Source organism: Protomyctophum bolini (assembly GCF_963924005.1).
Source record: "Protomyctophum bolini genome assembly, chromosome: 15".
NCBI lineage: Eukaryota > Metazoa > Chordata > Actinopteri > Myctophiformes > Myctophidae > Protomyctophum > Protomyctophum bolini.
Window position 1 is genome coordinate 32,508,136 of NC_137876.1, and position 14,825 is coordinate 32,522,960.

General features: G+C 47.0%; 2 protein-coding genes across 2 annotated transcripts in view; one reads left to right on the plus strand and one right to left on the minus strand.

Moving 5' to 3' along the window:
- slc25a21 (solute carrier family 25 member 21) overlaps nt 1-14,825 on the minus strand; it is a 125,272-nt gene that overhangs the window by 44,948 nt on the left and 65,499 nt on the right. The window contains exon 3 of the mRNA XM_080783314.1: nt 608-656. Within this exon, the coding sequence (XP_080639440.1) occupies nt 608-656 (49 nt within the window). The remainder of the gene's footprint in view (nt 1-607; nt 657-14,825) is intronic.
- Nucleotides 5,391-9,134, plus strand: LOC308329159 (integrator complex subunit 2-like; the record flags this gene model as incomplete). The annotated part of the gene is made up of 1 exon (XM_080783364.1): nt 5,391-9,134. One exon carries the CDS (start codon nt 5,391-5,393, stop codon nt 9,132-9,134), a length of 3,744 nt encoding a protein of 1,247 aa, XP_080639490.1.

The following is a 14,825-nucleotide window of genomic DNA, read 5'->3' on the forward strand; positions in this document are numbered from 1 at the left end:
TACATGATGACAGATCACTTGCAGTACAGAGCAAATTAAGATCAATTCATGATAGACATTTTGGGAAGTAACGGATAATATTGCAATATATGTGTAACTAATTTGTTGTTACAGTTACAAAGACAAATGCTGTAATTCAACTACAGTTTCTAATTGAAGTGTTGAACTTGAATATAGAAAGAAGCATCTCATGGGTAAAGGTCAGGGTTGTGTTGTGTGTATGCAGGCAGCAAAGACTTCAAGACAGGTAGCAGTAATTTAGATAACTATATATTTTAATCAAATACCAAAAAGTACACAAGGTACACCTGTCTTTTTTGGTATTTGGTTTAAAATCAAAACATGATGCTTCTCTGATATTGAAGAACCTTGAGTAAGATATTCTTGACAGTAAACAACTGCGTGCTTCTGTCATTGTGTGTTTCACTACACTAAACTAGAACATTGCCTGCTTTTATGTAGTTAAAACTGATTGATTTAGAAAGCAATAAATATGTATCAAAGGTAACTAGGTTACTTTGACCAGTAGCAGATGAATGGTTAATCTGTAATGCATAACATTTAAACAACAATCTTCCCAACCGTGGGGGTATCTGAGGATACATACCTTGTCTTCACCACATCCAGTGGGTGCATTAGGAGGATCTCCACCAGGCCTAGAACAAACAAAAAGCAAGGTTAGTAAAAATAACTTACTGTTTATGTTTAATCATGCCAAGTATGGCTACAATTAAAGATTTGAAGTGATTCTTTCTTAAGTTGTGCCAATGCTGTATGTGATATTAGGAGTAGTTCAGGTCGCATGTGGAGGACAGAAACAGTGACAGAGTAGTGTAGAAAATAAGCCAGAAATCATTCGATTCTCATTATTTCCTCGACTAAAGTGTCAAAACTGCTCTTTTGCACGAGCAAAAAGTGGTTGAAATCGAATTGAGTTTGACGTTTTTTTCTGTAAGTAAAGTTGGGACCTTCTCCCAGACTCTACCAGGCTGCCAAGGTGGCTGGTGGATAGAGAAAGAAAAAAGTCAACGTACAATACATTTCCCAGGAACAGGTGCATGAGCTACTTGAGCAAAAGAAGCTTTTTTTGTTTGATTATGACTTTATGGCAGTATTTGACGTTATTGATCACACGCTCATTCTTGAAAAGATCTAATGTTCAGTTGTTCGTATCCAATCTAAGGAAAAAATACATAATATGTATTTTTTACAAATACATATGTATTTACTATTTTTTGCTGATAAGTGACCCCATGTCCTCAGTCCCAGCTAAGTCTTTTTGGATATAAGATCTACTTTGGGAGATCTTTGGCATTACCAGTTGGAAACCTATAATCTCAGAATTATCAGGACACATTCCTTTTCAGTTATCTCAGGTAGGTATTATTTAGGCACATGTTTCTCTTAATTTTGAGGATATGATTAAAATGAATTTAGACTCAGTAAAAGTAATTTAGACTCAGCTTTTTTTCCCTCCGATATTCTGATATTGTACAACTCTTAATTTCAGATTCCGATATCAACTAATACCGATATATGCAGGTGTTTTTTCACCAAAAGTAAATTATATCACATATATAATAAAATATAATCACCTATATATCACCTTTACAGATGTGCAATAGACAGTAAAACAAACAAGTTGATTATTCTGCTGTAGATATTTTAGTTGGTAAAATAGAATGCACAAAACAGTTTTTGTATTTTCCGAATTCCAATATTACATTTTTATGCTATTGTCTGCCAATAGTATCGGGAGGGCGATAATATCAGACATTCCTATTTCCTACCCAGTAGTAAATTAAATTAGAAGAGGTCTTCAATGATGGAGCCCTTTATTAATATCATTACTTGGATAAGTTGCTATTGTAAAAATACAGAGGCTTTTATATCCAATAAAGATGGTGCCAAATTATGATGCAGCTATGTATTTCAAATCACTGACATCAGTATGATTTGTAGATTTGTATAAGTGCCCTAGGCTTAAATTGGAGAAATTACAGTTACCGGCATGCGATTGAAAATATGTTTTAAAATATGTTGATATGCAGCTAGCTGTATGTTTTAACGTGTTGATTTATAAAAAGCATATACATGGACCCCAATAATTTATTGTCTAACTGTGCTTTATGGCACAACTTGGTGTTGGATAGTCTGCACTCTCGCATTGCATCTAACAAAGAAACAACTCAATTACTTTATCACACATGTGTTCACTCCATTTCTTTACATTGAATCAATGGGTGTGGTTTGCATTGAGACAACCTGACCACCTTGCATATCAGGTCTTGAGGATCTGATAGCAACAACCCAAACCATGTTAAGCAGTAATGAAATGTGTCCTGGCTACAGTGGCTTGATCACTGAAAATTTGTATGACTTCTAATTAGGCCCATTTGAATGCTGTTGGTTGTGTTATTTCTTTTCTTTCTTTCTTTCTTTTTTTCCAACGGTTTTGAAAGACCGCCAACGAAAACCAAGAGTCTGAGTGAGAACCCTTGTCATCACTGTAATTATCGCCCCTGGTTAATTCAAATCCCAACCAGCCTAATAAATAATCCAGTGTTTTCTGAGCTCTGTGGTGCGTCTGCATGCAAGCGGATATGAATAAAGGAGGCCCAATGAGACTTCCTCTCATAACAACTCGACTAATTCTCTGCTTTTCAAAGTGATGAAGGGACCCAGTCCACTCAGCGTATTATCCATGTAAAGCCAGTTCATCACTTATATGCTAACAGCTGGATGGTCAATAGACGTGGTTTAACACACGCACTAACGACGTGCATCTGGGTGAAAAGCCACTGGTTTTGGCTTCGGAAACACTCGAGACTCAATCAGGCTGGCTAACGCAGGATTCTCACTGTATCCTCTCTGCCGTCGCTTTAATGGGGTTTCCCTCACAGATTCCACCATGTGTACACAGCTGCCGCCAAATACGGCCTCTCTCTCTAATTTGCTCAATTAAACATCATGTCTATAAAAAAAGTGTCTCCTCTGTTGGGAAGGGGGGGGGGGTGGTTTCCAGAGACAATTATCATGTGAAACACCACTGAGGAAATTCCATCTATCTACAGTGGCATCTTAATCTCCAATTGGTAGATTTGGATTTGGAATCCTAATCCTAATTCGGTAGCTCTTAGTAAAAACTAAACATATTGAAAGTCCTTCTGAAAGGGCTTAAAGATGGACCCAACAAAGGCTTTTAAAACGGCAGTGAGAGAGTAAACACGGGGGTTCTGAGAGAGTGACAGACACGTCTTTTTCAGGTGTTCCTATGAATAGACCTGTCATGAAACCTGACCACATTAGATCTCTCCTCAGGTAATCTGATTACGTGATGAAGCCAAACCTGCCTGTCTGCCTGCTTGCTGAGCCTGAACAAACACAAGGATGCTGGGAGAAAAAGAAAACACGCTCCAACAGGTGACCCACAGGAGAGGGAAGGAGCAGAGACCAGAGAAAGACAGAGAGAGAGAGAGAGGGTCTGGGAAAACGGAGAGCTTCTGCAATCGCCATCCCCTCAGAAAATGTGCATCTGGACGATAAGTGGGAAACCAAACACACAGAATGAAGACAAACAAAACAACGATTGGATTCCTTTTGTCTCTGCAGACTTGACTCTGGCACACAGTAACATTAGGGAACGTTTATCATCAATTAATCACTACTGCCAGTGTAGCTAAAAGGGGTACTGAATCTCATGTTCTTATGGCTAGAGTATGCTGTTCCTCTCATCATTTTAGATTGGGAAAAATAAAGTAAAACGGGGTAACACAGGGTGATTAACCACCAAGGGCAATATTCCTGAAGTCTAGATACACAGAGACGAGTGGCAAAGTATATACTCGTTCCTGCGTTGATAAGCTCCTTCAAGACCATACTGTACTTACCAGCCGCCTCAGCATGATTGTTTTAACTTTGTGAGTCTGAGGCGACTGAGTGTGTGTGTGTGTGTGTGTGTGTGTGTGTGTGTGTGTGTGTGTGTGTGTGTGTGTGTGTGTGTGTTTCAACGTTCATCATGACAAAATGTGGTCCTGTTGTAGCAGGAACTACCACAGAAGTGGTTGTCAGTACATTGCCAGATGTTTACATGTCTGTCTGACTGTCTGTCTGTCTGACACGATAGCGTCATAAATATGCAAGTTGCAGTGAAAGAACTTTGCAGGTGTGTAGTTGAGATCACAATGAAGCCCAGTGTAGTCTGAGCAAGGGTGTTGGAAGTAGGTTGGTACTACAAAAACTATATCCCATCTCAAGATCCTAAGTCCAGCTTTGAGGGTTTGTGTAACCACAAACACTGAATGCCATTGACAATGAATGGCCAGCGTTGAGTGTTTGTGTAAACACAAACACCAGAATGACATGATGTATGATGATAAGCGCGCCTCTCAATTCACACGGGTGTGATTTTTTGTGTCACACAGAGGTGTACCTCCTTGAGGTCAGGGAGGTTCTGGACCTTTTGTCGGCTCCGAAGCTCAAAGGTTCTGCATAAGACCTTCCACCTGGGGGCGTCTCCTAACGGAGGCTCTGCTCCGTCTGAGCACCTAGAAGTCCCTGTTCTTTCGCAGTCCTGCAGGGGAAAACAGTATCCGGGCTATGCTCCTCAGAAGGTGTGTAGATATAAGACTGATGATGCTTCGCTTTGCTTCACAACGTACTTCCATCTGGGATCTCTGTAGCCCAAAAGCCCTTCACTATCGTGTTGGATGTGTAGGTCGTGTCTTTGCTTGCTTTCAAGAATTGCAACAGGCAATTAGTTCGTCCCAGGCACGGGACTGTTGAACACCAATCCCTGCGCAATCCCAGATGGAGGCTGTATTGTGAATTTGTGAACTCAATACCACCCCATGTGGTGGAGTCAGGTTAGGAGGAAACCATGCAAGGCACCAACCTGCACACACCAGCAGCAATCAGGGGTTCAGAGTCTTGCTTAATGACACTTCGACCCTAACTCTGGGGAGCACGGGATTGAACTCACCTTCCGGTTCACAAGCGGTGACTCTACCCCTGAGCCACTGTTATAGAATAGTTTTGCCCTAAATGCCTGTCAGTCTGTCCGTCCATGTGTCAACCACATCTCTTGAGAACCATCCAACCGATGCTGGATGGGAAGTTAGAGGATTGGTGGTTGTCCAGAACCCACGTGCTGGATGGATCTCCATATATGGACATATCTGATGTCATCAATAAGAAGAACATCTCCAACATATATGGAGATAGATTGCCTTACGTCAGCTCTGGACAGCCGACGATGTGTGCATATTAGAATCATATATGTCTTGTCACAACAGCTCGCGCTGTTGTGATTTGCTCGAATTAACCTTTAGCAAAGGTGATTGTGAACTTTAGCCTTCCAGCTAAACAAGCTACTCTGTCATCTTGCTAAGATGTCACACGGTGCAGGCACGTGGTTCGTTAGCTCAGCCGCCTTTGAAGCCATGCACCGAGTCGACGTATCACGGCTTGCTGCTTTAAGCGGCCCAGAGCTGCGGCCACTCCTGCCCTGTCTGGTCAGAATGGCTCTCTGCGCCCCGGCCGACCTGAGCCAAGCCTGGGCCGAGGACAGGAAGAGAATCCTCTTCATGTTGTCCGGAGTGGAGGCTGTCAATTCAATCGTAGCCTTGTTGTCCGTGGACTTCCGTGCTCTGGAGCAGGATGCACGCAAGGAGCTGCAGCTCAGAGCCAAGGCAGAAGGCCCTAATGGAGAGAGGAACGTCTTAGTGTCTCAGCGCCAACAAGGCTCTAACGCAGAGAGGAGCGTCCAACACAGCCTGGCCTTCGAGTTCGAACACAGCGACCCTCTCCGGCGACTCCGCCTGACACTTCGCGAACTGTTGGCCGTCATGAACATCGAGGCTGCTGCAAACGAAGAGTTTCCCTTCACGTCGTCGGAACTATTCAAAAGCAGCGTTTATGCGGAGGAGGTGGCCCACGTACTCTGCATCCTGCAAGCAGAGCTACCCTCCTTGCTGCCTGTCGTGGACGTGGCGCTGGCGTTGCTTCACGTCCCCAACGGCGACTCGTTCCTGTGCCGGCTGGTCGCTAACGTCCCAGACAGCTTCTCGCAGGTCTGCAGGGCTCTGGTCAGGAGCGGAGGAGAGCGGCCGGACGAGGAGAGCGCCGGGCAGCGGCGCAGAGCCGACGCCCTGATACGCCTGTGTCAGATGAACCCGTCGCAGGCCCTCGACGTCCGTGCCATGGCGATGGAGAAGTGCCACCTGCCAGGTCTGGGCGTCGCTCTGACTCTGGACTACGCGCAGAGCACTGCAGGTGGCGGTCCGGAGGCTGTCAGTCCTCTGGTCTCCTATGTCAGCAGCCTTCTGCTGGGCACAGACGCCAAGGGGCGTGCCTGCCTCAGCATGCTGGTGCACAAGGGGCAGGAGGCTGGGAGGAGGGGGGAGGTGCTGGGGCAGATGCGCACACAGCTGCTGCTTGAGCTGGTGGAGCTCCTGCCAGGCTCCGCCCATGTGCCCAGCGACAGCGGCATGGAGGAGAGCGTGTCCCCGGGCTCGGCAGACCGACTCGGGGAGGATCAGGCGGTCAAGGCCAGCTCTCTGCTCCGCCTGTACACTGCCCTGATGGGCATCGCCGGGTTCAGGCCCACGGACGAGGAGGCGGGGCAGCTCCTCTGGCTGGCGACCAGCCGACCCCCGGCCACACCCGCTGGCACCCGCCTGGCATGTCTGTCTCTGTGCACGCTGCTGGCGTGCCCCGCGCTGCTCGGCACCGCCGAGCGAGAGCAGCTCGTAGCGACGTGGCTGAGCCGGGTAGTTAAAGAGGAGGAACACTTTGCTGCGTCGGCCTCCTTCAGGGAACACGTTGCTGTGAGCGCTGAGGCCGCATCGGCTTCATTCAGGGAGATGCTGCTACTTGTCGCCATGTACTTCCACAGCAACCAGCTCGCCTCCGTCGTTGAGTTGGTGTGCTCCACCCTGGGGGTAACGATGGCCCTAAAGCCCGGCGCGCTGACCAAGATGAAGAGCATCTTCACCCAGGAGGACATGTTCACTGAGCAGGCTGTGACCGGCCTCGCCGCCACGGTCGTGGTGACGAAACGCCTGAGTGGCGACATGAAGGGCTTCCTGCCCGTGCACTGCGTCTACCAGCTGCTCCGCTGTCAGGCCTTCACCGCGCACAATGTCCCCATCAAGGACTGGCTCTACCGGCAGCTGTGTGAGACCACCACCCCTCTCCACCCACAGCTGCTGCCCCTCATCGACGCCTACATCCACTCCGCCCTGATACCGCCCCCCCATGCCGCAGACCAGCCTATCACGGAGCAGGAGTTACTTGACGTCTTCCAGCAGAGGGGCCAAGAGGCCTATAGCCTCACCGCCCAGCTGCTCCTCCTCTACTACGTCCTTGCCTACGAGGAGAACCTGCTGACCGTGGCCTCCACGCAGAGGGAGCCACGGTGCTACTCTGCCGCCCTCATGGATCAGATTCCTATCCAGTACCTGGTGACCCAGGCCCACCGGCTACAGCAGGACCTGGGAGTTCTCCACTCAGCCCTGCTGCGCCTCCTGCTCTCCAACTACCCCCACCTGTGTGTGGCCGAGGCCTGGATGTTCCAGGAGGAGGTGACGGGCACCCTTCCCCTGCTCAGGAGCACCATGCTGACTGACGGACACACCCAGAGCCGGCTCCGTCAGGCTTTCCGGGAGCTGCCGTCCGGCGCTCGTAGGCTCCTTGGCATCCTGGACCAGCTGGCACTGATGTCGCCCAGCGAGCTGACGCCCTATGCCGAGGCCATGACCGACGGCATGAGCCTGCTGCTGGAGCCTGCGGTGCCGCGACGCGTCATGCATGCCCTCAGGAAGCTGTGGCTCGCCCTCAGCACCGTCATGCCCTGCAGGCTGTGGGTGATGACGGTCAACGCATTGCAGCCGTCCGCCACCGGGCACCGGCAGACATTTGGTCAGAAGGACCTGGTGCTGAACCCTCTGGCGGTGCTGCACATCGACCAGCGGGTCTACCGGTGTCCTCCCCTCATGGACATCACCCTGCACGTGTTGAACGGCTTCCTGCTGGCCTCCAGGGCGTACCTGCGCTGCCACCTGAAGGAGAAGGCCCAGTTGGAGAGGCAGAGTCAGACCGCGGTCTCCCATCTGGGCCTGAGCGGACAGCCCGACATGTCCGAGGAGACCACCAGTGAGGAGGAGCACCTCAGGAACGCCCTCCTGGCCGTGCAGGACAGTGCGGCGGTGCAGCTGCTGTTGGAGGTGTGTCTCCCCACCTCCCAGGAGCAGGAGCAGCTAGCAGCTGCCGGAAACTCTGAGAACCTTCTCCAGAGCATGACTCCTCTTCCTTGGAAGCCCAACGCACCGGGAGCCAGGCTAACAGGCCAGAGGAGGAGTGAGGAGGAGGTGGAGGTGGGTGGTAAAGGAGTCGGGCAAACGGGCCGGAGGAAGAGTGAGGAGGAGGTGGGTGGTGGTGAAATGGATACAGAAGGAGGTCTGCTCAGTGACCTGCGTGAGGTCCAGTGTCTCGTCTGCCGTCTGCTGCACCAGATGTTCTTGGCCGACCCCAATGTGGCCAAGCTGGTGCACTTCCAGGGCTACCCTCCTGCGCTGCTGCCTCTGACCACCGGGGGCATCCCTTCCGTCCACATCTGCCTGAACTTCATCCCGGAGCTGCTGCTCCAACCCGACTTGGAGAAGCAGGTCTTTGGCATCCAGCTGCTGTCACATCTGTGCAGGCACTATGCCCTCCCCAAGTGCATGAGCCTGGCCCGGGAGGCCATCGGCGTCATGGGCACGCTGCTCACCAGGCTCCCCCGAGCCAAGCGCCTCGCCTTCTTCATGCCAACCCTGCCATGCCTGGTGGCATTCTGCCAGGCCTTCCCGCCGCTCTACAATGATGCCGTGACTCTGCTGGGGCAGCTGGCCCAGGTGTGTGCCTCCGTTGTGGCATCCAGAGGGGCCGGGGGAATGGACCCCATCGTCAAACGACTGCAGCATCTGAAGGACCCTCCCCCTAAGGAGGTTTTGTTTCCAGGGGGAGGAGCCTGTTTAAAGCTACAAAGTGGACCCCAGAGAACAACTAAGGAGCCTGAGAGAGCAGACCCAGACATCAAGCTTTGCTACTGTGTGGAGAACACCTTCATTCAGCTGCAGTCTGCCTCCATTTAATACAGAACACCTTCATTCAGCTCCAGTCTCCATTTAATACAGAACACCTTCATTCAGCTGCAGTCTGCCTCCATTTAATACAGAACACCTTCATTCAGCTCCAGTCTCCATTTAATACAGAACACCTTCATTCAGCTCCAGTCTCCATTTAATACAGAACACCTTCATTCAGCTGCAGTCTGCCTCCATTTAATACAGAACACCTTCATTCAGCTCCAGTCTCCATTTAATACAGAACACCTTCATTCAGCCCTAGTCTCCATTTAATACAGAACACCCTCATTCAGCCCTAGTCTCCATTTAATACAGAACACCTTCATTCAGCCCCAGTCTCCATCAGTAACACATGTAGGCAGGAAAGGTGCATTGGTCAGATTCACAAGGCAGGAAAGGTGCATTGGTATTTGTGCATAGTATAGTGCCGAAGCAACTCCACAACTGGTTTTCTAGATGAAGGCAGACAGATAAACGGCATATACTCCTAGTCAATTAGACGATTCAATTAAATTAATCGATGAAGCATTTTATCATGGATTATAAGGTCAAGTATTATAATTAGAGATGTAGCTCGAAACCCGATACCTGAAAAAACCCAATAACAAGCTTATTGAGTACCCGGTATCAATAAGCCCTGGGCTTATCGAGCCTGTTATCGAGCATATCGGCCCCTGACATCATGTTTAAACAATCAATCAAGACAAGAAGTGATCAAGAAATAAATCTAATCACCCACGCTGGCACAAACATGTCGGTCTAACAGTGTATTAATAACTCATTAAATAACAGTGTATGAATGATCTATTAACTAGTTATAACGGATAGTTATTCTAAAGTGTTACCAAAGTAGGCTACTGCATGTATTTGAAGGCCGTAGTAAAAGATACTGCATAGTATGCATGTTCAGAATGTATTGTCGTCTCCTGTCTTTCCACAAAAGAATAGAAACTGCTTGATAGTGACCTCGATAAAAACCCAGCTCCATTAGCCGATCGATAAGGTGCTCATTATCAATACAAATTAACGAGCTCCATCCCTAATTATAATACTTTATAATTGCTGGACACACATTTTTGATGGGCGCTAGCCCTACTATGCCCATCTTTGTGTGTTTGCGTGAATCATAGCGATGATTTGATTGGCTGATCACCCCATAGCGATGATTTGATTGGCTGAGCAAAGTACGTATTGAAGATAAAAAGTGAAGACAGAAAAGTGAAGACGGAAAAGTGAGGACGCAAATTGTGATTGGCCAGAATGAGATGATGTATGATGATGTATGATGATATAAGAGCGCCGCTCACTTCACACAGGTGTGATTTTCAATATCTATCTACAAACTAATATTCCTAGACTAAACACTGTATCTTACCTTATGGTGTTAGCCATGTTGCAGTACGATTGTATTAAGACCTTAACGTCTTAATATTGAACAAATATATTTCAAATAGTCAGAGCCTGAAGTATGTTTTAAGCATTTGCCCCTAAAATATATTGTCTTTAATACATTACTGTGTCTATGTTCGTATGAGGCTGCCCTCAGCCTTAGGCGCTCGTGTCTTCCCTCCAACAAGGCGGTTCACAGGGCTTAGTGATGATAAGCATGAATGCAAAACCAGGCTGTGTTTATTTGAGCGCCTGTCTGAGTGACGCCCCAAAAGACGAGACACGTTAAGGACAACCGATGGCAGACAAGTAGGGTTCCAAGATATACCACGATGTGAGACTGCATTTGACAATAATCCACCAGTGGCCTACATATGATCTGTTCTACACCTGTAGCATGATACTGGCCTGACCCAGGTCAACGGCATTTTGTAAACACACTCTTTCTGAGTGAAGAGTAGAATATGCTATCGAGATATATATGATGCAAACCACCCAAGTAGCAAACAGGAGGGCGTACCTTTACTACCTTTAATGGTGGGGAGTCCATCGTGATTTTATTTACCACTTTCAACCTAGAATCCCTATTTTATGTCATTATACACCAGACCAGCAACACCCCAACACCTAAACTGTGGCCTTTCTCGGGGGCCTGCTCTCCATTGTAAGCTTATGCTATTTGACCTAAATTGACAGTACTACTACTGTCCAAATTCAAAACCTTTTTTATTGAGTCTTATCTATCGATCCGTCTATCCATCTCTCTCTCTCTCTCTCTCTCTCTCTCTCTCTCTCTCTCTCTCTCTCTTTCTTTCTCTCTCTCTGCTTGTCTATCAGTCAACAAATCCAGAGGAACAGGTATCAACAAGATGTGTGGATTGTGTTAGTAATCTGAGGTGATGTCAGTAGGTTGGAGCAGATACGCTGATGAACTATATGGAAAGGCTCGGAATATTTCCAGCTTGTCAGAAATAGATTATTTTTTTAATGTCAAATAGCATAGGAAAGCATGGCCCAGAGAAGGACCCTTCGGTGGCGACGTATCTATTTGCTGTTCTGGTCTAATGGGTGATCATTTTCAAAATATTTTTAGAATTTCAGAATGTCAGAGGTCCTCCTATCATCATACATCATCATACATCACATCAGCTGAGCACATTCCGTGCTCATACAGACACACATACACACAAAGCGCCGCTCAAAAATATCAAAAGTATCTGATCAAAATTAGCTTGTGTTTTAAGCATACAAAACTATGGCATCACATTTGTCATAACATACAGCACTTAAAAGATGGTGGGATTTTGCCGCATACTGTACAATGACAGTCAGTGCCAGATTGTAAAGATAGCCACTCCAAAGTATTTGAACACAATCAATGCCAGGAAGTAAAGACATCTTCTGGAAAGTATTCCAACATCAGCTTAGTATATTTTCACACTAATCTAAACTGCCCTGAGGTGGCGAGCCCCACCCCGATCTGGTTTTGAACACTGACTAAACAAACAGCAACACTTTTTCCAGCTACTATTAGACCCAGGTTCAATGTTGCATACTTCAACTAGGTATCGGGGACTGATCCAAACAGTAGTCCTCTTCTCTCCCATGCCACATGTTGAATACTCACAGTCTTCACTGGGAAATACCAAGTAATGAGTTATGCTTCATTTATAGTCCGTCGCACAACGGTGTCGCATGCCGAAAATAGCAGATCTACAAGCTCAGTAGATCGGCTATTTTCGATGTACGACAACTATAAATCAGGCTATAGGTTTACGCCACGAAGCTACTCGAAGTGACAGCAAATACATCACAGTTGCATTAACTTGTGACGGTCTCTGAGTTGTAGTTCTTTAAGAGCATTAATGTGCCAAACGCCCACCTTCCTAAAAGCTGCTGAAAGGCAACTTCTCTTGCTCCATAGGGCCCCAGTGCATCATGGTCTTTTCTTCCCTGCTGTCAGCACATGCTACCGTTTAATCACAGAGCCCAGCAAATGTGAGCCTGCAAACTGTTGGGATCACTTCACACCCCTCCACGGCCTCCGTCTTACACTTACTAAGGGGAACGGACTAACACACTGTAACTCTCATTTCAAAATGAGATATCCCACCTTTGACATCTGCTCGTTCTAAATGTTTGGGAGCAGCTTTTTAATGCAACCTCTGTACTAAGTTGCAAAAAACCTTCTCTTACTGAGTGATGTACTCAAAACGTTTACACAAATGTCATACTGTACAATCATGACATACTGTACTAGCATATTAAGGTCTAAAGGGCAAATAAACTATATGAAAATCGCATCAAAACTATTCATAGCCGATGCCTCATCCAGGTTGATGCGCCTTATTTGAGGTGAAAAAACAACATCCTTCCAAATAAAAATGCTGGCATTTTATCATTGCATAATATAAAATGTGTGTTCTGTGTGGATCTTCTCATGACACAAAAAATATATTTTGGGGCAAATACATTGCAGAAAAAAGCGCCACCAGCGTGTAAGGATCTTTACACTATAGTGTCAACTACATTCTCTCTAGCATGAGACAGGTTGGGCTCAGGCGTTCTGCCCTGACTGCCTCCATTTTTGCCTTGAAGAATGGTGAAAGTGTTCAGCAGTGACCTCCCTCCACAACTGCAGAGAGAGAGAGAGAGAGAGAGAGAGAGAGAGAGAGAGAGAGACGGGGACGTAATATACTAATATTACAGTACAATGACCTGCCATCTGTTTGACATTTATAGGTTTGTTCCGCCTCAGTGGGTGACATACTGGGAGATTCCATTATTCTGAGGCCTCCTTTGTTTCTGAACCCACAATGGTACTGACAGCTTCTGTCATCCGCGGCTCCTGTGCCTGCAGACACACACACGGCTAATCACTGCTGCTAATGGCAACGACAGCATCAGTACCGTCTGGAACGCAGCCATCGACTAACACACGCACAAACTCCTCACATAGTACAAGACCGCCCGATGCCACGAATGCTCTCCGTGCTGGGTCACAGAGTACAGCCTTGTGTTTTGGCTCCATCATCAAAATGAGTGGATATAGGATACAATTAGTTCGGATATTATGCCGATTTTACGTTGCAAAGACCACAAAGACAAGTCTTGATTCGGCGCCTGCCGTTTTTTTTTTTTTGCACTGGCCACAGTTATAGTTCATGTGCAGCAATTTTACAGCCGTGGAATTCTGGCCCTTGTGTTGGATACAGGATAGTATACTAGGGCCCATATGGTGGCATGTCAGAGCGAGCCAGCAGAAACAATGAGACACCAGAAAGTCCTACATCATCCCCCGCCCATTCAACATCTTGGGTGGTTCGAGGAGTCGGAAATATATGGACGGCGCACGAGGTCTCTGGGTCCGACCCAACAAGTAGTCGCGCTGGAAGCGCCGAACCCGGCCACCATCCTACCCCGCGAACATTCCGAGAGGTCTGATAACTTGTCGTACAGAGACAGAAGACCATACATCATGCAGATGAGATGATTATCTCAGTTGGTTTTGGCTCGGGTATGCATGCAGTTTTTGCTCCCACGCAAAAGTGAGAAAGAAAAACAATAGTGCGCCAGGGAGTGATTTCTCAACGGGTGCAGGTGTCATCCATCACGGCGAGACACACACTGAATGACTGTAATTCCCAGCAGCCACAGGGAGAAGGTCACTGCCACAGGAAGTGGGACTCCCCCAGTTGAATGGAGTAATACATCAGAGTACACTTACTGGCCGTGCATTTCACACGCTTTACCATATACAGTAATAACAGTTTAGTAACTGTAGGCCTACATAATTAATTAATAACTGAGGAGTTTGATTCTTAAATGAAAGCTACCATTTGACAAAAGTAACTCACACTCTTCTAAATTGATTTATAGCACAGAATTAAAACAAATTACAGCACTTTTCAAAGGATTGTAGGTAAATTGTCAGAACGATAACACATTTAGAATCAGAGAATGATGAACTTCAGGTAGTTAGATTTTGATAAAACGGATATACAGTGTTTGGGAAATTACTGTGAATCTGAACCGATAAATCAAAGTACAGCCGTAATTATTTTTATCCTGCGAGTTTCAATACAACACATTTTCTGCACCACTGACAATTAAAGAAGACCAGTCGCGTGGTTTGAGGGCATGAGATGAGCCAGAGAGAAGTGTGATGACAGAAGCCTATAGAGTTCACCCCAGAGGTCTGCCCTGACTCTGGCAGAGCCCCTGGCTGAACCTGCCGTTGATGGCTCCTGCCTCCATGCCTGCTATTAATACTTTTCAAAACACGTCCGATGTGGAATGCTAAACACA